At 38.3% G+C, this 26,575-nt stretch overlaps 1 protein-coding gene across 3 annotated transcripts in view; it reads right to left on the minus strand.

Annotated features, from left to right (window-relative positions):
- The window catches only part of PTPRQ (protein tyrosine phosphatase receptor type Q), a 363,399-nt gene that overhangs the window by 46,887 nt on the left and 289,937 nt on the right, over positions 1 to 26,575 (minus strand). For all 3 annotated transcript variants that reach the window (XM_075600515.1, XM_075600513.1, XM_075600514.1), the window contains one exon: positions 7,437 to 7,518. In XM_075600515.1, coding sequence (XP_075456630.1) covers positions 7,437 to 7,518 — 82 coding nt within the window. The remainder of the gene's footprint in view (positions 1 to 7,436; positions 7,519 to 26,575) is intronic.

A 26,575-nucleotide genomic window follows, 5' to 3' on the forward strand; every position in this document is an offset into this window, starting at 1 on the left:
ATCATTTAACCTGCTCCATGATTAACAGGGCAGTTGGTTCCAGTTGTTCGTTCTCTGACATGATCAATCAGATTTAATAAGTTAAACAGCTTTATGGCACTGATAAAACAGTCATTAAACAAATTGTCATTGAAGGCTTTTCAACTCCTTGTTCATGAGAAGAATGCAGCAATCTTAGACATTCTGTGTGCTTCACTATTTGTACAGTATGTGTAGTTCCATTTTCATTCCTATAGCTGCCCATTGCTACACATGTAGGCAACGTTATTCCACTCATTATCACACGATAACACGTTACCGCAAGTTTTAAAGCATTATCGTGCAATTAGCAATTGATTTCAAAGGAGCACTATTTGCATGCCTTACGGCACGATAACGGGTGCAAAAACATTGGCTAAATCTATATTCTCATAGAGCCTTGCAAAAAGTATAATTATTTATGTTCAGTGCATAATTGATAGTTATACGGTACTTACAGTAGCAACAGATATGTATGCTAAAGCAGTAGACAATTTAGTTATATATCTAGAAGTAATGGAGTGTAATATTAAAAATACTTTTTGATATAAACTCTCAGAAAAAAGGGCATCTCTTTGCATTATTGTAGCAAAGTACTTTGCTAAGTGGGTCAGTTTGTAATTTGCTCTGTAGGAAGAGTTAGAATGGGATTACATAATTTATTTTATAAAAAAAAAATGTATATATATGTATTATAATGAAAATTATCACACTGTTACATTGTGTCCATTTTTTACCTTTTCATATTGTTACAATCTGACAGGTTTGAGATAGCAAAACGTCCCCGACTGAAAGTCCCTTTCTTACATATGGGATAGATGTACAAACTCTGGCAATTGTAGGTTGCAACATTTTCAGTGTTTTACACAAATATTGCAATTTTCATGGAATTTGTGTAAAAGCTACAGTTGCTCTAAAATGGGAAACATTTTACAATTTTTGTCAAACCGCAAAAATATGGGGAAATCTTGCCAGATTTTCACATTAATTTACTTTATATGCAAGATCACCTAATCTAGCAATTTTTCAGGGAAAAATTTGCAATTTTTCTCAGATTTTTTCAAGAACTTCGGCAAACATTACTACATATGAGGCACAAATTCAGGGCCCCATTTATATTAATACTGACTGTCATTTTTTTCTCCCTCCTACATCCTCTCCCGATCCTGTCTCATCATCATCATCTCTCCCCCTACTCCTCATCACCATCTCTCCCCCTCATCACCATCACCATCAACAGCTCTCCCCTTCACCATCACCACCATCACCTGCTCTCCCTCATCATCATCTCTCCCCCTCATCACCATCACCAGTGCTCCCCCTCATCATCATAACCAGCTCTGCCCCTCATCATCATTACCATCACCAGCTCTCCCCCTCATCATCATTATCATCATCAGCTCTCTCCCTCATCATTATCACCACCTCTTCCCCTCATCACCATCACCAGCTCTCCCCTCACCACCATCACCAGGTCTCCCCCTCATCATCATCACATCATCAGCACTCCCCCTCATCATCACCAGTGCTCCCCCTCATCATCATCACCAGTGCTCCCCCACAACACCATCACCAGCTCTCCCCCTCATCATCATCACCATCACCAGCTCTCCCCCTCATCATCACCATCACCAGCTCTCCCCCTCATCATCATCATCATCATCATCATCATCATCATCAGCAGCAGCAGCTCTCTCCCTCATCATTATCACCACCTCTTCCCCTCATCACCATCACCAGCTCTCCCCCTCATCATCACCATAACCAGCTCTCCCCCTCATCATCATCACCACATCAGCGCTCCCCCTCATCTTCTTCACCAGTGCTCCCCTTCATCATCAGCTCCCCCTCATCATCAGCTCCCCCTCATCATCAGCTCCCCCTCATCATCAGCTCCCCCAAATCATCAGCTCCCGCACATAAACAGCTTCCTCTCATCATCAGCTCTCTCTTTCCCCTCTTCCCTCTCTCTATTTTTCTTTATTTCTATTTTCTTTATTTCTCCTCCTCAGCTTTCACTCTCCCCCTCAGCTTTCTCTCTCCCCCTCAGCTCTCTCTCCACCCTCAGCTATCTCTCCCATGCCTAACTTTGGCGAGAGGAGATGATGTTCAGAGGAGCAGCCGATAGAGGAGTTAGGAGTTGCGTTGTGGAAGCAGACACCGGAAGTAAGAAAGACTTCCAGGTCAGAGTGCTAGAGGGCGCTCCTCCCCTGCCGTCCTGCTCTGCCTGTGTAAGTGCAGATTCCTCCACCGGCTTATCTTCTGTTTAACACTACCGCCACCGCATACCATCTCCCAGTGCCGTCTCTACAGGGGAGGAGGGGAGGGCGGTCCCCCAAGAGCCCGGGCTCCCTGATGAGGCAGCAACAAACATAATATTGTGTTGTGCATAAAAACAAGATGCATCTCCATTTATACAGTCTACAGTATCTATCTCTTTGAGTTATTTTGCTTGTTTGCACAGAGGCATACTGTAGATGGGTGTCTTCTTTTACAAGCGATGTCTATAATAAATGATTATTTTCAGATTTATTTACCTGGATTTACATAAGAATTTTATATTATTTGTACCTATACAATACCAAAACAGTATGGGGCATATGTATCAAGGCAAAAGTGGTGAAATTCATGGACAACATAATTGCTCCACATGTATGTGTGTGTGTATATATATTTATATATATACACACACACACACACAGTGGTGTGAAAAAGAAGTACTGTCGCGGCCGAGTTTATTCGAGCATTTGCCCGGTCTCGGCCGCGACAGTAACCTGGCGCGTGCCGGGATGTCCCGGGCGCGCGCCGAAGCCTCGGAGGAGAGGCCCGCCGATCAGGGCTTCCCCCTCTCCTCTCCGGGTCCGCTGGGTCCCCCGGAACCCCCTGCCGCCGTCCCCCACATCGCGGGACACCAGGGCTCCCTCGGGGAGCCCTGGACGCGCGTGCAGGGGGCGCAGGCACCCGATGACGCGTGACCGCGCATCGGTGACGCGCGGCACGCCGAGGGGATGCCACTAGCAAGCCGGGAAATCTCCCGGCTTGCGGAACTGGCCGCACTCTAATAAAGTGTGCCGCCAGTGTACACCCTCTATGAATTCTATGGTTTTACATATAAGGACATAATAACAATCATCTGTTCCTTAGCAGGTCTTAAATTAGGTAAATACAACCTCAGATGAACAACAAAACATGACATATTACACTGTGTCATGATTTATTTAACAAAAATAAAGCCAAAATGGAGAAGCTATGTGTGAAAAACTAAGTACACCCTTACTGCTTCCATAGGAATTAAGATGCTAAGTAGCAGACAGGTGCTGCTAATCAAATGCCCTTGATTAATTGATCATCAGCAAGTGTGACCACCTCTATAAAAGCCGAAGTTTTAGCAGTTTGCAGGTCTGGAGCATTCAGGTGTGTGTTAACACAATGTCAAGGAGGGAAAAACATCAGCAATGATCTTAGAGAAGCAATTGTTGCTGCCCATCAATCTGGGAAGGGTTATAAGGCCATTTCCAAACAATTTAAAGTCCATCATTATACAGTGAGAAAGATTATTCAAAAGTGGAAAACATTCAAGACAGTTGCGAATCTTCCCAGGAGTGGATGTCCCAGCAAATTCACCCCAAGGTCAGACAGTGCAATGCTCAGAGAAATTGCAAAAAACACAAGAGTAATATCTCAGACTCTACAGGCCTCAGTTAGCATGTTAAATGTTAAAGTTCATGACAGTACAATTAGAAAAAGACTGAACAAGTATGGTTTGTTTGGAAGGGTTGCAAGGAAAAAGCCCCTTCTCTCTAAAAAGAACATGGCAGCACGGCTTAGGTTTGCAAAGTTGCATCTGAACAAACCACAAGACTTCTGGAACAATGTCCTTTGGACAGACGAGACCAAAGTGGAGATGTTTGGCCATAATGCACAGCGCCACGTTTGGCGAAAACCAAACACAGCATATCAGCACAAACACCTCATACCAACTTTCAAACACCGTAGTGGAGGGGTGATGATTTGGGCTTGTTTTGCAGCCACTGGACCTGAGAACCTTGCAGTCATTGAGTCGACCATGAACTCCTCTGTATACCAAAGTATTCTAGAGTCAAATGTGAGGCCATCTGTCCGACAGCTAAAGCTTGGCCGAAATTGGATCATGCAACAGGACAATGATCCCAAGCACACCAGCAAATCTACAACACAAAAGCTGAAAAAGAAAAGAATCAAGGTGTTGCAATGGCCCAGTCAAAGTCCAGACCTCAACCCGATTGAAATGCTGTGGCTGGACCTTAAGAGAACTGTGCATAAACAAATGCCCACAAACCTCAATGAACTGAAGCAATGTTGTAAAGAAGAGTGGGCCAAAATTCCTCCAAAATGATGTCAGAGACTGATAAAGTCATACAGAAAACGATTAGTTCAAGTTATTGCTGCTAAAGGTGGTTCTACAAACGATTTAATCATAGGGTATACTTAGTTTTTCACACATGGCTTCTCTATTTTGGCTTTATATTTGTTAAATAAATCATGACACGTGTAATATGTCAAGTGTTGTTATTCATCTGATGTTTTATTTACCTAATTTTAAGACCTGCTAAGGTACAGATAATTGCTATTATGTCCTGATATGTAAAACCATACAATTCAAAGAGGGTGTACTTTCTTTTTCACACCACTGTATATATAAAAGAAAAAAACCCTACTGATTTCATCCTTTTGACATCTGGTGCAGTTTGTTGCAACAGAATTGCACCACTTTTGCGTTCATACATATGAGCTATATTAGGTACATACTTGTGGCACTGTGGAGCATTGCTTGACTTATATGTAATGGTTCACAGCTGTTACAACCTAAAAGCTTCTCCGAAAATACTAAAATATCTCTACTATTGAAATTCTCTCTAGAGACCATAGACAAAGGTATGAAAGCAATGCACTGAAAGTGCAGCATTTATTCAAATCTGAGATCACTGCCGCTATAAATATTATATACTGTAGGGAATTATTGAGAAATGTGTCAGAAAACTGACAACTGTGGTTAAAAACTGTAGAAATGTGTCCATTAAGTGGATGTATGTAGGGCTGAAGGAGTAGGCACTGAATGAAAACAATAATACAGACTATGAAGCAGCTTCAAATTGTAGTGTCAGCTCTTTGTAACCTTGTGGAAGTCCCTTTATCACCCTACACCTCAGGCACCAAAATTAGACTGTAAGCTCATCAATGGAGGGAATGTGTCTGTAAAATTCTATGTACAGCAAAATATATCATACACTATTTTGAAATTGTTCAGCGCTGTGAGTACCATTGGGAGAAAAGAGTTCTATGAAATAAAGTTATCAAACAGTATATAAGCAAAAATAAATAATCATACGTGTGTGTGTGTGTGTGTGTGTGTGTGTGTGTGTGTGTGTGTGTGTGTGTGTGTGTGTGTGTGTGTGTGTGTGTGTGTGTGTGTGTGTGTGTGTGTGTGTGTGTGTGTGTGTGTGTGTGGTCTCCTTAAAACCCTCAGAAAGTTGCTTTGTCTTTGTGTTCCCCAGGTGCCAAACACTAGATACTGCACAGAGATTTCACTGATATCAGAGGAGAAGTGTGGAGCATGAAATGTGCATGTAAAAGAAATTCCGTAAAACTGAGAATGTGACACAAATAAGGGGAAATGAAAGATAAAGTGGAAGAGGGGACAAAAGTAAAGGTGTGACACAGAGAAAATGTAACATTACCAAAATGTTCCCGTTGTGCAGAGTATATGCAAAGATTCCAGAGGTGCAGTAACAAAAATGCTAAAAATACATTTATCATCCAATTAAGGGGGTAAAACAAGCACAGAGTGGTGGACAAGACGCAAGAGATTACTGGGTAATATAGAAGAGTAGAAGGAAAAGGGAAAGTAATGCCAAATCCCTCAGACTTTTCCTTTCTTTCCTTAAACATTACAATTACTTTACACAAAAATAAATGTTTATATTTAATGACCTAAAAATTGCATGCACCATTGCTATTTCATAAAACTGTAAAGTGAACCACACCGAAAAGGAAATATAAGTGTAACGAAATATATTTGGTTGTACTGGAAAATAAAGCAAAGATGGAAATGTACCCCCCTCATCCCCACCCCTCCTATTCTTTTTTTGTACCCTATCCCTCCCATCCCAAAAATAACTTGTGTAAAAAAAACAATAAAATACAAGTTTAAAAAAAAAATTGCATGCAGAACTTGTTGAACAAACAATAATTTGGCAAGCCATTTATATCTCTTAATAAATGCATTTGTATTACTTATTGCAGTTGTGTGTTATGATGCTTTTATAGTAACAATGGTATGCAGCATATATGAGGGTCTTAAGGTAATGGGCCAGATGGACTAAATATAATCAACATAACAATTACTTACGAACTGAAGTTAAGGAAGAGGCTGAAAATCTCATAAAGCAAGAATCTATAAAACGTTGATAGCCTATTACAAATATCATTTTACCTATAAATGTATTTGATTTTCTACAGGCTAAGAGAGTTCTGTAGCTCATACTAAAATCCCATCTGTGTCCAGACATTTTTGATGGAGGGACAAACATCTTTATTGCCCTGATTAGCCTCAGCTTTGAGCCACAACATAAATAGCTTAGTCTTACAGTATGTGTTGGTGACATCACCCATCAAATGTGGATCATTTTAAAATGTAAGAGATCAGATATATTATTCTTACTGAGAAACGTTGCTTTTGTAAAGGAGAGACTATTAAGAGCTAGGGGAAGTCATTTAACAAAGTCTCCCGATTGCAAAACTGGGGCAAAAAAGTGAAGGGTTTTTTTTTGTCCTTTAATACATTTGAAGCATTCTTTTTGCATCATTTATGCAGCTGGGAGACTTAAACGCACATGGTCTTGCAACATCATGTTTGACCCCCTTTACTTCTAGAGGGTTCTATCCTGATGCTGAAAAGGCTTAGAAAAGGCTATACAACATTTCTACACAAACTGGCACAGCAACGTTCTTTCTGCCTTTGCAGCATTCTTTGGCCTCCACAAATTCGCTCCAAAATGTAATGCGGTCCAAAATGTATACAATAATTACTGTGCGTAAAGAGATTCAAGAAGTGGTAAAACAATAAGCCAGGTTATCATAGTGTTTCGGCCCATGTACTGGCAAAAAAACTTATCAGTTATATTATGCAAGCTACTGTAAGCTCACCTTTGCCAGGCACACAAGGTGAATATTTCTGTATACTTTAGGTAGCAATGTACAGTAGCTTGTAAAACCCAAATCAGTGTAGCATTACTATCTAAACAATCAACCTTGTAATTGGGTATTGATTATCAAGGCTACAGTCCTCATGGTCCCACATGCTTAAAAATGGACATGAAATGTGACACATGAAAATTACTGGAGGTCTTGCAATGTTGTGACAACTGCTGGTAACATACCAAAAATTCTTCCTGAAACTTTAGGTTGTTATTTGTGCACAGCTCCTCGACATGTTGTAGAAAACCTTTCTTGCTTATCGGCCTAGAGAGAAAGTGCAAGATTGAGTTACTTATGCGCCCCGATATGAATATTTCTTAACATTTCAAACACTGCAGCATGTATATTTATAGCTAATGAGCTTATTCAATTCCATACCCAACGGAACTAGAGTATTTGCATTTACAGCTTTAACAACATAAAAGTACTGTAGTGTTCTCATAGTTACATGGTTTCTCAGCCCTAAGAAGTTTAAATGTCCCGGAATTACTTCTCAAGCTAAAACACAGACATGCAGGTTTCACCCTAGAGAGAGAAAGCATTTCTCCAGTTACCATGCAATTAGTCATGCTTTTATGATTTATTCTCAGGTTGAAGGCTGCTCTTGTAAATGAATGAAAAAGCACCACACATTAACACTCATCATACTACTAAATCCATAGGCACAGAAAAAAATATTTAGCCAACTTACTTGAGTGATTTCCTATAACTAAGTAACCTGTAACAGAGACTGTGTTAAAATGTTGGTGAAGCACATGTGAATTACAATAAAGCCTAAGATACAATGATATTTTCTTGTAAAAAAAAGACTTCCATCATGCTGCTTCCTCACACTATTAGTTAATTTTACTTACATTTAAATTAAATAAAACACAATTGGCCTAATGTATTCATGATGCAATATTTCTAGAACGTATTGTAATGTGTTAAAAAAAAATAGTTGATTATAAAAAAAAGAGAGCCCTGTTCAAAAGAATAATCTTATTTACTATTAGCTAGATATTCTGAAATAAATAATGTGTGTTTTCTTGTAATACTGAGAGCTGTAGCAGATTATGGCACAACCTAATTTCAGAAAATACTGTATTACAGTATGTTACTGGCAACTAAAAAAAGCTGAAAAGCCAAAAAAGTGCCAAACAGTGTGTTCAACCTATTTTATTGTTCTTCAGTATGTGTTAAATACTGGTACAGCTGACACAACTAAATGTTTTAGGTGAGTGCAATCTCATCACCTTTTAGGATGCAATTGCTGCAAGCGTTTGTTCTAAGTTTTATCAAATATACAGTATCATATTCATTTTAATATTTTCTCCCCAATGCGGGGGAGAAATAAGGACACAGGTCCTTATTCAATACGCTATAAAACACTCTTCAATTTGCTCAGGAGGATTTCCGCTCCATTTATAAGCAAAGAAGGCTGAGTAGCTGGGTTGGTCCATTCTAGTTGTAGTAACAAAGGAGTGAGAGGGAGTACTGTAGGTGGTACAGTATGATACCTGTTATTGGACCAACAAGTAGTTGAAATGATACAAGCTTTGGAACATCTCAGGATCCTTCACAAGGCATGGCAGAAATACATAAACAAAATATTATAAACAGGCATACCCCGGTTTAAGGACACTCACTTTAAGTATACTCGCGAGTAAGGACATATCGCCCAATAGGCAAACAGCAGCTCACGCATATGCCTGTCAGCACGTCCTGAACAGCAATACCAGCTCCCTACCTCTTACTGAAGCTGTGTGCAAGCGGGGAGACTATAGAGCCTGTTACAAATGTGTTATTTACATCAGTTATGCACGTATATGATAATTGCAGTACAGTACATGCATCGATAAGTGGAAAAAAGATAGTGCTTCACTTTAAGTACATTTTCGCTTTACATACATGCTCTGGACCCATTGCGTATGTTAATGCGGGTATGCCTGTACAGTGTTTGTGGTTGCAATGCATATAAACAAAACACTATAATAATATTCCGTTCCTGTATTTCTGCCATACCTTATGAAGGACCCTGAGATGTTCGAAAGCTTGTAACATATCAACTACTTGTTGGTACAATAAAACGTATCAATCACCTACTCTCCCTCCTTTGTACCTCCATTTATTTGAACTTGAATGGACCTAAAAACATCCAGAGCTAGAAGAAGACAGCTTCATCATCTTTTATAATGGCCATAATGGCTAGTTTGGCCAGTATTATTGCACCAATTGTACTGAATAATAATCCTAATAATTTTTACTTGTTTCAAGTTATATAATATACAGGCTAGTAAAAATTATATAATTGTTATTCTTTATTCTATTCTATAAGTAATTAAAGTGTGTATATATATATTTTTTTACTTGTTTCAAGTTATATAATATATATTTTTTTTTTTTTACTTGTTTCAAGTTATATAATATACAGGCTAGTAAAAATTATATAATTGTTATTCTTTATTCGATAAGTAATTAAAGTGTTTATATATATTTAATTACTTATAAAATAGATCATATTAGGATCATTATTCAGTACAATTGGTGCAATAATACTGGCCAAACTAGTCATTATGGCCATTATAAAAGATGATGAAGCTGTCTTCTTCTAGCTCTGGATGTTTTTAGGTCCATTCAAGTTCAAATAAATGGAGGTACAAAGGAGGGAGAGTAGGTGATTGATACGTTTTATTGTACCAACAAGTAGTTGATATGTTACAAGCTTTCGAACATCTCAGGGTCCTTAATCAGGTATGGCAGAAATACAGGAACGGAATATTATTATAGTGTTTTGTTTATATGCATTGCAACCACAAACACTGTACAGGCATACCCGCATTAACATACGCAATGGGTCCAGAGCATGTATGTAAAGCGAAAATGTACTTAAAATGAAGCACTATCTTTTTTCCACTTATCGATGCATGTACTGTACTGCAATTGTCATATACGTGCATAACTGATGTAAATAACACATTTGTAACAGGCTCTATAGTATACCCGCTTGCGCACAGCTTCAGTAAGAGGTAGGGAGCTGGTATTGCTGTTCAGGACGTGCTGACAGGCATATGCGTGAGCTGCTGTTTGCCTATTGGGCGATATGTCCTTACTCGCGAGTGTACTTAAAGTGAGTGTCCTTAAACCGGGATATGCCTGTATATAATATTTTGTTTATGTATTTCTGCCATGCCTTGTGAAGGATCCTGAGATGTTCCAAAGCTTGTATCATTTCAACTACTTGTTGGTCCAATAACAGGTATCATACTGTACCACCTACAGTACTCCCTCTCACTCCTTTGTTACCACAACTATTAGGACATATATTAGGACAAAGCCCTAGAGTCATCAAAGTCTGTTAGGCCAAAAATAAAGTATTGTAGGCAACAACAAAAGTTATTTTTAGGGTATAAATCTAATTTTTTGTTTGATAAAGTTTTTTTTCCTATGTGGTGCTGGCTGTTTTTTGTTTGTGTTATTGGTACTGCTAAAAATAAAGAATTTAAAATATCAGAAACAGCACCAAATTTACTAAATACCAAAAGTTTAGTCACTTTGATGCTAGTCATCAAGTCTCGATATTTATCAGAACCAGCTTAATGCCTCAAAATACCACATTTGTTTAAATGACCTACCCTAGGCTGGCGTTAGCCCCATAATATAATGGCCATTACATACATAGGCCAAATAAGTTAAACCAAAATGGAATAGGTGATAAAAATGTAACTATAATAAATGTAACTCGATAGTAACCCCTTAGTAGCACAAGTGGTCAGCAAGCCATAGGTTTCCATTACTAGCTAACCACTAAATGTTATAAAGGGATTAACACATTAATAAAATTACACTACCTTACCCCCTATGGCTACCATAGTGACTAGTAAGACAAGCAAGGGGTTAACCTCTATCATCCAAACCCGGGGGCCTAACAACCATCCCCTGGGCCATTACCCCCAACACCCACTCCACTACCCCTCCAACAATCATAACGCCCCCTGTTGAGTAATGACAAATAGCTCTATTAGCTAAATGTAGTTATTAGGGCTTTTGGCCACTAAAAGTACAAACATTCAAGTAATTAAAAATATATATTACTATTAAAAGTTAAAACTGTGAACATTATTAAATATTACATTTGAAACATAAATCTATTGATTGTCACTGTGACTACCTAGACCCTCTCAATGGGAGCTTAGATAGCCACATTTGCAATTAATGGAAAGCTGTAAGAATATTGGGGAATTTACCACACCCAGGATGAAGACTATATTCATCTTCAGGGCTCTAGCCCCCTGGAACGAATCCTAAAAAAGGTAAATACCAAACAATAAAACCCCCCATAAAAACAGTCCATGGTCCAATGGCCCAAAAAACAGAAAAAAATAGAAATCCTATAAACTAATCAATCCAGTTCCGATGTCATATTTGTAATCCAGGTCTGATTTCCTATTTCTAATCCTTTGTCATCTATGGCATGTGATGGGGGATCCTCAACTTCACAAGATCCTCTGTTGATTGAAGAATCTCCTTCTGTAAGTATTTCTTATCTTCTTTACTTCTTAAAAAAACATAATCTTTCTTCTTTTTTATACCACCAAATGTGGCCTCTGAAATGGCTTCCGGGCAGGGCAACCTGAACCTTTATAGTGGCTAGGGCCACTCAAATCGATACATAGTATATCAATCAGATTTCATGCTTTACCATGTGCTTCCCTCCATTTATTATGTCAAACCAAGCTCCCCCTCGTTAGCACAATCTGTAATGTTATAATAAACGGAGGGAAGCACATGACACACCAAGCAATCTGCTTGGTTGATTTACAATGTGTCCCTATGACATCTTCTGTGATTGCCCTAGCCACTATAAAACGCCAGTACCCTCGCAGAAGACCATAAGTCATCATGGAGGCCACATCCAATGGTGAAGATTGAAGAAGAAAACAAAGTCTTTTAAGACTAAAAGAAAAAAAGAAGACAAGAAATACATACAGTACAGAAGAAAATTCTGCCATTAACAGAAGATCCATGGGTTTGTTTCAAATCCCATCACAAGCGATGGATTACAAATAGGCCATCGGACCAAGATTGATTGTTTTTGGTGGGATTTTTATTTTATTCTCTTTTTCTGGTCCATTGGGCCTTGTATTGTATTTTCATGTTTTTTTTTTAATGGTTCGGAATCAGCCCTTTGGGAATTGGTTCCAGGGGGCTACAGCCCTAAAGATGAGGACAGCCTTCATCCAGAGTGGGGTAAATTATCCAATTTTCATACAGCTTGCCATTGATAGCCACACAGGCAATCTAGGCTGCCATTGAGAGGACCTAGGTAATCACAGTGACAATCAATGGGTTTATGTTTAAAATGAATTGTTTTATAATAATAATTAAATATTTACATTTTTAATGGTACTGTTTTTTTTTTAATTCCTTTCATGTTTGGCTAATAGGGCTATTGGCCATTACTCAATGGGGGAAGTGTTATGTTTGTTGTGGATGTAGGTGTAGGTTGGCTGGGTGTTGGGAGTAGTTGCCCCCGGTAGGATGGTTAGGTCCCCATGGGTGGTGGTGGTATGGATTAACCCCTTGTTTGCCTTAGTGGTTATTAAAGCATTTGCATGGCATCAAAAGGTAGTATGTAGTGTAGTTTTACTAATATTAACCCGATTGCTGCCTATGATGTACCTTGGTAGCAACAGGCAATAATTGGGTTAATGTCATTTCTACTATAGGGCTATGTAATCATTTATACTACATAACCCTATGGTAAAAATATGACATTACCCTCCCCAGTGATCATCATGCTATAATTAACGTGTGATTATCCATTCTGTTAATTATCGCATTGCGGCTAGTGTTAAAATATTACACCCCGAAAAATAGTACCACAATATAGCTGACTTAGGCCTCAAAATTGCAGTAATACGACCCAGTCTTTTTTTTCCAGGTGCAATATTAGCTCAATTTTAACAGATTAATGACTAGGCCAAAGAGTCTGCAACTAAATATTAATTAGTACTGCAGTAAAGGGGAATGCAGTGACATGGCAAAAGCCATCCAGAACTTCCACTGCTTGTTCACCTATTGCGGTTAACCATGGTCAACAAATTTAGAGACCAATACTTTAACCAGCAGGCAGATTTGTTCTCCTTTGTTAAACAGAATGCCACAAATGTATGTGTGTTTTATTTACAGTTAACCTAGTGCGGTCTATGTTGCTTTCTGTTTTTAAATTAAATGTATACAGGCATACCCCGGTTTAAGGACACTCACTTTAAGTACACTCGCGAGTAAGTACATCTCGCTCAATAGGCAAACGGCAGTTCACGCATGCGCCTGTCAGCACTTCCTGAACAGCAATACCAGCTCGCTACCTGTACCGAAGCTGTGCGCAAGCGGGGAGACTATAGAGCCTGTTACACATGTGTTATTTACATCAGTTATGCACGTATATGATGATTACAGTACAGAACATGCATCAATGTGGGAAAAAGGTAGTGTGCTTCACTTTAAGTACATTTTCGCTTTACATACATGCTCCGGTCCCATTGCGTACGTTAATGTGGGGTATGCCTGTATTCTACACCTTGAATAATTCATGTTTAACTCTGTATATGTAGACTAACAAATGTGTCTGCGCTGTGAACTTTGATTTATTTCCATTTAAACCACACCAACTACAAATCAAATTTATGGATACTTGTGGTCAAATCCGACATTTAGCCAGCTTCAAATGTATCAGCTTCAGATGAGTATATGTTCTTTTTATTTTAAATACTATGAATTTGTTGTAACTGTGGATACCCACCGTATGGTATACAATTTCATGTCTGGGTTTTCCTGAGTCTAGCAAAAGTCTGATTCTGCTCAGATTACAATTCACACATCCAAAGAGATGCCATGTATTTTTGTTGGCAGAACTGATGTATGTCATATTGTCACATAAATTGCAAACTCTCTCAAAGTTAGTAAATGTAAAGCATGTTGCTGGAACATTAACAGAAAAATGTTCTATGTTGTCATAGGTTTTTGTAAGGGACTCATATGTACTATAGTAGTTTTTTCTTAAGCCACAAATGATAACGTATCTAATACTCTGATTCTGGCTAAATAAAAAGTACTGAAGTCTAAAAGATGCAATCTAATATACAGACAGGCATACATATGTACAGTGTGTATTAGAATATATCATCATTGTACAGGTAAAAGTCATTAACTACATTATTCTTTGAGTACTGAGGAAAAGGCGATTAAATGTTCTTTTTGACATTATTTCAATATCATACTTAATAAGTTTTATGTTTTGGTAACTGAATTATGACTAAATAGGCACTTAATGAGTTTTTCAATAGAAATATCAAGACATTTCAAGTCAGGAAGGGCATTTAGTGAGTTTCTGCCAAAAATGTACTTAATGATTTTTACCTTTACAACGACGATATGTTCTGCAAATCCCCATATGAAATGTTGAAATACTATGATTTTACTTAGAAGTTAAAGCTCTAAATTACTATACACAAAGTATATCACAATAAGACCAATGTCTTTAATACTAATTCAGCACCATGGAAAACATGCTTCCCACTACAGAACGTCAAAATGAAGGCTAGATTAACTAAAAGAAGCGATCAAAAGGAGGAAGGTCGTGTGTAAGATCCATGATTACAGTTACAAATGTGCAAGCAAAATAGAAAAATAGTTCACACAAAACAAGAGCATGTTCATGTGAGCCTCTAATGGAGTTAAACTAAGCATTTAAGTGTGGTAGCATTTACTGCGTGATACTAGCCATTCAACTAAAGGGTTGGCATTACGCAGTAGCAACTATTGTGATTTTATTCACCACATTTCTTAAAATCCATCTAATACTTGATGCTATGTTGTATAAGATTTTCGCCTCTTGAACAATGCTTCCATTAGTGTCGTTTTGGAACAGGATGTTCCATTTTACTGAGAAAATACAAAGTACACAAACACGTAAAAAGACTACACAGTTACAAGACGTTTGGTGCCATATGGATTACATCTGACTAAATGTTAGTCCATTTAAAAATAATACAGTATGGGTTAGAGTTTTCATTTCTATGTTTTTATTTATGAAGTACATATATATTTTATTTACTTCTGATGATAAACTAAAAACAGTTTATATAAGTTTAATACAGACTTCTCTACTGGAATGATATGATGTTTAAACATTTCTGTGAAATTGTAATATATGGTTAAGACTCACGTAAATATAAAAATCTGCAGTTGTCCAAATGTATGTTTATGATGCTTTTTAATAGTACGTGCAGATACAGACACAGACACACATACTGTATAGTATGTATGTGTTTTTTTTTTTTTAAACCATATACTACAAAAATAAATGTGTTGGGTCCTTGCGTTGTGTTCCCATCTTGCTTTACTTTAGAAGTCCTGGTATGATAACCACTTGATGGAAGCACTGGCTCATTTGGCACTGCTTATATGATAGTATATAAGAGCACACAAACACCCCAGGATTAGTGACTTACTGGATCACATATATGTCCTTGCGTCTAAAGAAAAATGAAGAATATCTGGAAGTAAAGATCCATGAACAATTATATATATATATATAGGCAGTACTTAGAGATGAACACCTTTTTTTATTTAACACGTTTTCAATATTTTATTTTGATATCACAACAGATTTATATCATAAACCATATTATCATAACTATTCTAAGCAGCAATGTCTGTGAGTTACCTTAACCATTTAGAAATAGAACATTTAAAAATGCACCTCTCCAGATTTAGTACATTTGAAGAGACGCGAGGTTTCAGCTCTGTGCACTACAATTTCATCTATGAATTACTCTCATGTTCGTCCCAAAAAAAGGTATCACAACCTGCAACGAATTTACACTTATCCGGGAGCAAAACTGGTACATGAACGTCAAACTCAAAATGTAATAATAATTTTAAAAGACCGTTTTCGGATCGCTGGCAGTACGGTTCATGTGTTCTAACACTATTCCTCAGGGCAAAAGGTGCAGTGAAGAGTGATGTAGAAAAGTAATCTTATTCACAATAGAGTCTATTGCAAGATTTTTTATAAAATGCAATCCTGCATGCTTTTAAAGAGGCAATTCAAGCAATACTTAAAAAATATATATATATATTATATTATATATATATATATATATATATATATATATATATATATATATATATATATATATATATATATAGATAGCTTTAATATATGCCACCTTTGATTACCTCTATTGAAAACTAATTATCTAAGCTGCCACTTGATTCATTCTCCGGTGATCGGTCAGCAAAATCCAGCTTCCCAGGGTTCACTAAATGGCTGCCTTTCAGTTTCAATCAATCCTTCAGTCAGTGTAACTCAGCAGCTACAATGTATTCTTACATTACTAAGGTAACATTATCAATTGTTACAGTTTGCAGCTCAAACTGTTGGGGCTATTGGCAACAAATTATTACAAACAGGAAAGTGTTACAAAGATCTTGCACTGCTGGGGGAGTGTGCTAAGGATGTTCAGTATATTAAAACTCATTAAAAATTAAGGTTGAATAATAATGTTTTTAATATATATAAATATACAGCTCAACCCCGTTATAGCGCAGTCCTCAGGGGCCACCCGATCCAACCGCACTAGAAACGGGGTCGCGCTAATTTTTTTTTAAAATGGCCGCCACGCGCCCGATCGGGAGGAGGGAGGGAAGAGGTGGCCGGAAGCCCTACACGTCCCCCAGCAGCCACGAGGCCCACCAACAGTGGCCCTTCGAGTCCAGCCGCAGCCTGCTCCTTACCCACCCCCCCACAGGCATCCACACGGTCTCTCTCCCCCCACCACCGGCATCCACCCTCCTCCCCCCAACCGCCATTACCATCCCCCTCCACCGGCATCCACCTTCCCCCACCCCTGAGGCCCCCACACCTACCGGCCCGCCGCATCCAGAGACCCTCCGCGCCCGCCCTCCACTCCTCCACGGCATAATCAGTTTTGGGCCAAGCCCACACGGGCCTCTGAGCTGCAGCCTGCTCCTCACTCGCCCCTCCCCCCCCGGCATCCACACGGTGTCCCCCCGTTCCCCCCCGGCACCCACATGGTCCCCCCTACATTCACCCCCCTCCACCCAACCAGCATTACCATCCCCTCCCCCCAGGCCCCCACACCTACCGGCCCGTCGCCTGGCATCCAGAGACCCTCTGCGCCTGCCCTCAGTCTGTGTGTCTCTGACACACCACTCCTACGTGGCACAACCAGTTTTGGGCCTAGCCCGCGCGGCCCTTCGAGTCCAATCCTGCTCCTCACTCACCCCCCCTACCGGCATCCAAACCACCCACCCACCTACCGACACCCCTACTCCTCCTCCTCCCGATTCCAGCTCCTCTCCGATCTCAGCAGCTGACACCAAAGGTAGGGAGGTGTGGTATGAGTGGGAGGTGTGGTATGAGTGTGGTGTGAGTATGGTGTGAGTGTGGTATGCAGTGTGGTGTGCTGTGCGGTGTGCTGTGCGGTGTACTGTGCAGTGTGCTGTGAGTGTAGTGTGCTGTGAGTGCAGTGTGCTGTAAGAGTGTGCAGTGTGCTGTGAGAGTGTGCAGTGTGCTGTGAGAGTGTGCTGGGAGTGTATGCAGTGTGTGCAGTGAGTGTGTGCAGTGTGCTGTGAGTGTGTGCAGTGTGTGCTGGTGCTGTGAGTGTGTGTAGTGGGCTGTGAGTGTGTGCAGTGTGCAAAATTTATTTTTTTTAAATTTAAAAAAATATTAAAATGTTTTTTTTTTTTTTTTAAATTCGGGGTCCATGCTCAAACCGCGTTATAAGCGGATCCATGTTATAGCGGATCGTGCTATAACGGGGTTGAGCTGTATATATGGTAAGAATTATTTAATACTATAGAACTGATTTATTTAAAAAAAGCACATGTTCTCTAATAAGTCGGCAACTGTCTTAATGTCTGTATGTATGTCTTTATTTATATAGCGCCATTAATGTACATAGCGCTTCACAGTAGTAATACACTTGACAATCATATAAATAACAAATAACTACAAATAACACATCATGGGATAAGGGCATCAGACATAAAAGTAACATTGTGGAAGAGGAGTCCCTGCTCCGAAGCTTTTTAGCTTTGAATTTGGTATCACATCCTGGGGAGAAATTTGGATTATTAAAAATAACAGGAAATTCCTTAGTTTCCAGGAGCTACAAATCAGGTATGAGACCCCAGACTTCTCTATGTTTACATTTTTACAGATTCTGCATTTTCTGCAAAAAATATCCCCAAAATTAGAATTCCCTCCTCTCTCAAATCTGATGTATTATGTAGAAGAGGTACTTACCAAAAAGGCCTGATCACAAAAATATAGGCGGGTTTGGAGCCCGCGGTGAATTCCCCTGACCACAAATATATGCTCAAATGGGCGGCCGATGTGAATTTGGAAATTGATAGACATGACTGGGAAGATATTTGGGAGTTTGCCACAAAGACCTCTATTTGTACCACTGTCAAAGAAAATATTTATAAAATTCTATTTAATTGGTATCTCACTCCAATTCGTTTGAAGCAGATCTATCCGGCAGCATTAAACCTGTGCTGGAGAGGGTGTGGACAAAGAAGTGACATTTTTCACATTTGGTGGTCATGTCCAGCAATTCAGAAATATTGGACCACTATTCAAACTATTAAAGATTTAACAGACCTTTCTATTCCTCTAGACCCATTGACTTTTCTCCTGGCAAAACCAGTTGAAGATATAAGCCGGCCTATGAGGTGGCTAGTGTCATGTATACGGACGGCGGCTAGATGCGCCGTGGCAGCTTCCTGGAAGAAGATAGCCCCCCCTCTGGCGTACTGTAGAAAAAAGAATAACCGAGGTGATGTAGATGGGAAAAAAATGACAGCGTTCCTAAAGCATTCTACAGACGAATTTTATAAAACTTGGAGCCCATGGCTGGGGCACTAAATTTAAAACTTAATAAGATTAAATAGATGTGACAATAGAGGTCTTCTACCAGAGTCAGAAGTAATCTGACCAAAATGGGCACTGGTCCAACCTACAAACTAAATTAAAAAGGCTATTAAGCTACAAAGCAGTCAAACAGAAACTAGAAGCGGGCGTGGGGAGGAGGTGGTCTCCTATCCCCCTTCCCCCTTTCCCCCCCCCCCCATCTTTCTTGGTTGTCCTCTCTCCTCTTTCTCTCTGTGTTCTTCTTCTCTGTTCTTTCTACCCCGCAATATAGTATATATATCACCCTGTAAGAACCGAGCACTCAACAATAACCGTAAAAAAGCGAATTTAATGTCTAATCATCCACAACGTAAGCATACAGTAACTAGAATGTAAGTACATTGCCTAGAGTGTTTGTGTGGTTACTTTATATTATCCCATAGATGTTATTCCTACTCAATATATAAGAATGTTTGCATTTGTTGGACCTCCAGTGTCTATTTATGTGTAGTATGCGGAAAACGAATACAAATTATTTGAAATAAAAAAGCACACGTAGGATATTGCATGAAAGGCACATTTTTTTTTAACAGATAGCATTAATCAGCACAAATAGAAACAGTTTATTTAAAATAGTTATATTTCTCTCACAATGGCCAGGCATGCTATAACCCCACAGATACAAGAAGGCCATTGTGTAAAAATGACCAGGTGACACTAATTATTCTAATATTCTAAGGACAAAGAGTATCGAGAGATGCTGAGAAAAGCTTCTTGCTTCATTCAAGGTGGTTGGTGTTCAAGCCTACTTCTGTTAATCAACTGTATACTAAATGGGAAACTAACTAGCAACTTTAACAAAACATCCTTCCCACTTGGTAATTTGCTTTATTTTATATAGCAATACCATAGCATTTTCATCTAAACCACTATTAACATACATTTTGAACTTTGCCAATTTCTTCATTTAGCCATGCTTGTCTACTCTCACTTTTACATTTTCTCCCTCTCTTATAGTTGGCACTGAAATAACTGAAGAGGTGAAACAGTTTTGCTCACAACATGTTCTTGCTATGTAATATGTTTTCCACTTATGTGGAGTAATAATCCTAAATAATAATCCTAATATTGTGTAAAACATGGTTTAAAGACACAGCATCACTTATTCTTAAAAAAAAAATGATTTCTTTACTACAGTAACTGACTTAATTTTCACTTGTCATGTCATTCTCCTCCCATATTTCATACCTGTAGGTAACTCCACAAAAAGATTTCTGTTTGGTAGAATTATGGGGATTTTTAATGCAGCAATCCCATCCGACTGTTTGTTGGGCTAACTATTTTTTTTCTTACAGAATCAGAACTAGCAACTTCCTTTGGAACTGAACCAAGCTACTTTCAGCACTCATATCCCAATTATTCCTGGACTATTTGCAGTCTTGTCTCCAATTTAAAAAAAAATGGCTGTCAAGGTCAAGGAATCAACTGAGGGAGGTTAAACTGTTAGTAACTCAAAAACATGTGGATTTGCAGAGCTGAAAAATAGCACATTATGTGAAATTATACTGAACATGCTACTCTTTTTTATTATTAAACAGATATCACAAATGAAGCAGGTGTTACAGTGCTTTCTCTACATATTTTGATATTTTGTACTGCTCATAACCGTGGATGCATCAAACATTATTTATTTAAAAGGATAATGTAGACCCAGCAGGGAAAATGTTAAATATTATTCACCATAGAACACACAGAAGTGGATTCAGATTTTCCATGAGCCTAAACAATAAATGACCATCCGTTTCCTTAGCCTCTAATAAAATAGACTTTTACTTTCTGATTATCTAGTGTCAGAGGAGCTAGTCTACTTCTGCATATTTATGCAGACATTCAAGCTTGTTATCCGTTGGTCTACTCACTCCTATCCACTTCATATCTTTCACTATTTGTCTGGTTGTGTTTGCGTCCCATATTTGTTTTTTCGGTCTACTCATGTGCCTTAGGCCATGAATTAGTAAGTGATGCTATGCCCTATGATGGCGTGTGGCCCCAGAAGGTGTGTTATGGCACAACACTGCTCGGTAAATAATTATTTAAATAATCTCCAAAGTGAAGTGATTAGCCTGCGTTGGAGCTTTATGAATGAGTAACTTCATGCCCCTCACTGCATCTACAATAGATTTTTTACCACTGGTGTTTATGACTCCTCCCCCCTCCACTTGTGCACATTCTCACATGGAAAAACAAGGTCAACCAAATGACAATTATTAATTGCCATATATTTATTTAACATTTGATTCACCTGATTGCAAGTGCTTTGTTATTCCTCAAATCCTGGTGTAGCCAGTGTCCACACAGGAATGGTTTTAACGTGCTAAAACGGTATGACCATTTTTGTCTTAAAAACATACTCATACAGCTTCACTTCATCTGTATATGTGGAAAATATCAGATGTATTATGCTGTTGAATTTATTGTTCAGATCATAAATGGGACCGAAAAGTTGATAGTTTTTGCCATATAAATATATTTGCTATTTTTCTAAACCCAGTGGAGCGCCGTTTGACCTTTTTCACTTTGGCAATCATCTTCTCCTTGATTGGAGCGACGTGCACCCGTGGCAAGATTCCTGCTGTTAATGTGAGTGCTTCTTTTTTCTGTTTGTGTCTTTAATGTATTAATACATATTGCTGTGTGATTAGAACAATAAATTCATCAGCATACTAATTCTGATATTTTAAACATATACAGATGAAGTGCGGCTCGTTGGGGGGTCAAGTATCAAAGACTCCCGGCTGCAAAACTGGTACAAAGGTGGAGCAAAAAAAAGCACTAAATTTATCAAGGCAAAAAAAAAAAAAAACATTGTTCCTATAGGAACTGTTCTTTGATAAATGTGGTGCAGTTTATTTGCTCCAGCTTTGCACCCAGGACATCCATTGTTCCACCACATATTATCAATCATTAAAGAGATTTCTTGGTGTCGCACTTATTTATGGGTAACACTAGATGTTGTATCTTTATATACTATCATTACTCACCAATTAGGAATTCAAGCTATCACACACTTTTTGAATTTATCTAATGTACACCTTCCACAAATCACTTTTCTTTTGGATTCAATTATATTTTTATTACAGCACAATTATTATATGTTTGATCAGCACTATTATCTTCAAAAACAGGGCACCGCTATGGGCACATCTTTCGCACCATCCGATGCTAATCTTTTTATGGGTTACTGGGAAAATATTCACATTTTCGGTGACACTAATCCGTACCGTAAACACATTATTTTTTATCGTCGTTACATAGACGACCTTATTCTGATATGGAATGGAGACTCTGACACTTTACTGGCATTTATTGATTACCTTAACCAAAACACTTACAATTTGAGATTCACTCCATCATTTCATGCCAATCACATCAGTTATTTGGATCTCAACCTATATATAGATGTTAATTGTAACATACAGACAGATATTTTTAGTAAATCTCATGCCCCCAATTCTCTGCTAAGAGCTGATAGTAGCCATCCTAGACCACTGTTACGTGGCATTCCAGTGGGACAATATCTCAGACTGCGACATATATGTTCTACTGATGAAATGTTCATAAAACAGTCTGAGATATTGAACTCAAGATTTAGAAATAGGGGTTATTGTGACAAAGACATACATACAGCATACATGCGAGCTCTAGAAACAAACCATTTAGAATTATTAAAAAAGACTAACAAAAACAAACAGAAGAGATTGACATCAGCCAGTGGGGCTAATTACAACAACACAGAGGTACCATTGTTTAGCACTACATACAGTAACCAGGCTAGCTAAATAAGGGCAATTATAGAAAAACATTGGAGTATATTACATCTTGATAAAGATATAGGAAACATGATGCAGACTTTTCCCAAGTTTGTATACAAAAAAGCGAAAACTATTGGCTACCATCGCTCTCCCAGTCTTTATGCTTCGTCCAAACAGAAAAAATCTAATTTACCAACAGGTTTTTTTAAATGTGGTAATTGCAATTATTGCAAATATGCAGTTCCACTCTCCAAAGTTGAGTGCAAATACAGGACAAAAATATAAGATTAAACACTTTATCACATGCACTACTAATTATGTTATTTACAAATTGAACTGTCCATGTGGCAAAGTATACATAGGGAGAACAATACGACCCCTAAAAGTTAGAATATCTGAACATCTCAGATCAATTAAAAAAAGAGATGACAGGCATTATCTCCAGAATATATCACAGTTTATCCTCTATCAAGAACAACCAAACCCCCGATAACTATATAGTATCCTGGGAAAAGGATCTTAACGTCTGTATAGATCTCGATACCTGGACAGACATCTGGGAAGCTGCTTCCAAAAATTCATCATGCGTTGTAATTAAGGAGAATATTTACAAGTTAATATTCAGATGGTATATGACTCCTGCCAGGTTGCACTCTTTTCTTCCAGGCGTTTCCCCTCTGTGCTGGCGTGGCTGTGGTGAAGTGGGGAATATACTGTACATATTCTGGTAGTGCCCCAAAATCCAACATACATGGAAGGAAGTGTTCACCTTAATACACAGGATACTAGAATTCTCTGTCCCACACGACCCAGTATATATTACTAGGAAAACCAATGGCTAATATCTCCAAAAAAAAAGCTAGAGTAATATCCCAAATTTTAAACGCTACACGGTGTACAATTGAAAAAAAATTGGAAACAACCAGCCCCCCCATCCTTAAATCAAATAAACAACAAAATTTGGCATATAGTCTATATGGAAAAACTCTCAGCCTATCTGAACGGCTCTACCTCGCAATTCTCTGATATTTGGGCTCCTTGGTTCCGCCATGCAGGTATATCCCCATATATAGACTAGAATACTTTGAACAGAGTGATACATGTGGTATTTAAATTGTTGAATACAGTGCGATATTGGTGCAAATGCTACCCCTTCCCCCCCCTCCCCGATCTCCCTCTTCTCTATTGTTCCACAACCAGTTTATTTGTATTACTGTATCCCCCTTTTCTTTTGTGTAGTATTTAAGTAATATATTAAAAAAAAAGAGATGACAGATTTCCTGTCTCTCTGCATTTCTCCACTTGTCCTATGGGTTCGATCAGTACTTTCACCTTTAATGCCTTAGAATATGTTCCCAAACACCCTAGAGGGGGCAATAGAGAAGCAGTCCTCAATCAGAAAGAGATGTTTTGTATTTATACCCTCGGGTCACTTGAACCCGGGGGTATAAATACCGATTGGGAACTTAAACACTTTTTGAAATAGTTCTGTCTTTTCCCAATGACTTATCTATCAATGAACTGTCTTGTTTCTAATTGTTATATTTCATCATATACTGCTGTAGTCATCACAATTTTTTTGCCTTATTGATTTTCATTACATGCAAATATGAAATATATAATTGTATTTAGAATATATTTTCTTATATACATAATACAATCTTGGTTATTTACTTTATTCATTATTATGATAGATCTATACACATTTATTATTTAGTTTATTATTAACTAATTTATTCAAATCAAATAATACATATTCATTAATCATTAATCTTTAATTCCAATTTATATTGATACATGATCTATTTATTATTTTTTCTACATTTATGTGATTTGATGTGGTACACGTTTTTCTATTCATATATATAATATTAGTTTATGTTTTTCTATATAATATATCACAATCAAAATGAATCTGATGTCCTCAAGAAATTCACGCAACATAGCATTTTTGTTTTTGCTTTGTTTTTAATCACTATATTTCTCCCCGCACTTGATTATATAAACCTTGCGGATTGACTGCATATATGTGACTCCTCTCTTATGGCCATATTACAAATTTGTTCAGTTTTTAGAGAATTAACCCTCTCTTGCCTCGTATATACATTGTTTACATTTGGCAATAAGGAGTCAGCAGGCCCCGACGCGTCACTTCCGGTATTGAGAAGTAGGTACTAAGCGTATGAGTCCTCCCTCACTACCACAGGACTCTTTTTGTCCCTTCTCTCTACCCGTAGTCCAACTGCTATGTGACGTCTCTATTTACATCAGCCAATGATTGCCCTTACATACTCCGAAACGTCACTTCCGGTATCGAGTAACCGACCATAAGAGGAGACTCACACATTAATGCTGTGTACAGTATACTCTCTGACGAAGCACCGCGTGCGGTGTGAAACGCGTAAGAGGAATCTTTTACTTGTCTGCACCATGTTGTCTTACTAATAAAGTATTTTTCATCGGATCCTTGTGGCCCTGGATTCACTCCTTACTTGCACAGCTGTGCTCCATCCTCTTTCCCTTCTGGGATGACTCATTGTTCCACCATAAACTAACATCATAATCTATATCCAAATGGCTTCATACTTTGGACAGACTACGTCTTGTTCATACCATTAGTAAATCCGGTGGAAAAATAACCAGTTCTTAGGTAGCTGTTGCCATTGAAGGGTGTTAGTAGATGTATTGGTGCCAGAAAGAGTAAGACACTCTGTAGGTTGTGATACCGTTTAATGGTCCAACATTTAATTCGTACACAGTTGTCCTGCATATATGCTTTTAAGATTGCAGAGGTTTCTTCATCAGAGGCCTCTAGTAGCTATAACAAGGCAGTTTATAACTCACCGCCATTTAGTAACTTAGAGGTAGTCCCTCCCAGGACCAAAGTGAACTGATTGGAGTGGCATGTTTAACTCTTTGAGTGCATGAGGGGCAGCGACGTCAGAGTGCCACAGCCTGCCCGGTACTGGCGATCACGTGATCGCTCCATCAGTGATGACGGAGGGGGAGGAGTTCTCCTCCTTCCGTTCCACTTCTTACTCATTAGTTCCCGGCGTCTACCTTAACGTAGCTGAGTGAATAAGCCATAAATATGATGTAGGCCACGCTCATTTGCATATAATTTAGAATAATGGCCACTATTCTAAATCGACATGCTTTTAATGGGAGAAAACCCTGGTTAAGATCACGTAACTTGGTTCAGTGGTTTGATTAACAGAGAGTAATTTAAGTTAGTATCGCATTAAGTAGGATAATGGAGCTTAGTGATTATTTTCAAATTGACAATAATGTATAATATAACTTATTTGCATAATTATTTAGAAAATCTTTTGAATCAAATACAAATATAGTAACTCAGTTTTGGTATAGATAAAATATATATTTGTTCTTTGTGAAATCATGTTGTGCTGTAAAACAGCTACTGTAGTATTAATACCAAGACAATTTAATGACAAATACAACAAGTGGTAACAGCATTGCTTGAACAAATTGTACCACACATGAGTAGTTTTACTTTATTATATATTTTTGTTATTTCAGTTGTAATAAGGGGCACACTTTCTTTCCTTGTTTTAAACAAGCC

This window comes from Ascaphus truei, chromosome 5, assembly GCF_040206685.1.
Source record: "Ascaphus truei isolate aAscTru1 chromosome 5, aAscTru1.hap1, whole genome shotgun sequence".
NCBI lineage: Eukaryota > Metazoa > Chordata > Amphibia > Anura > Ascaphidae > Ascaphus > Ascaphus truei.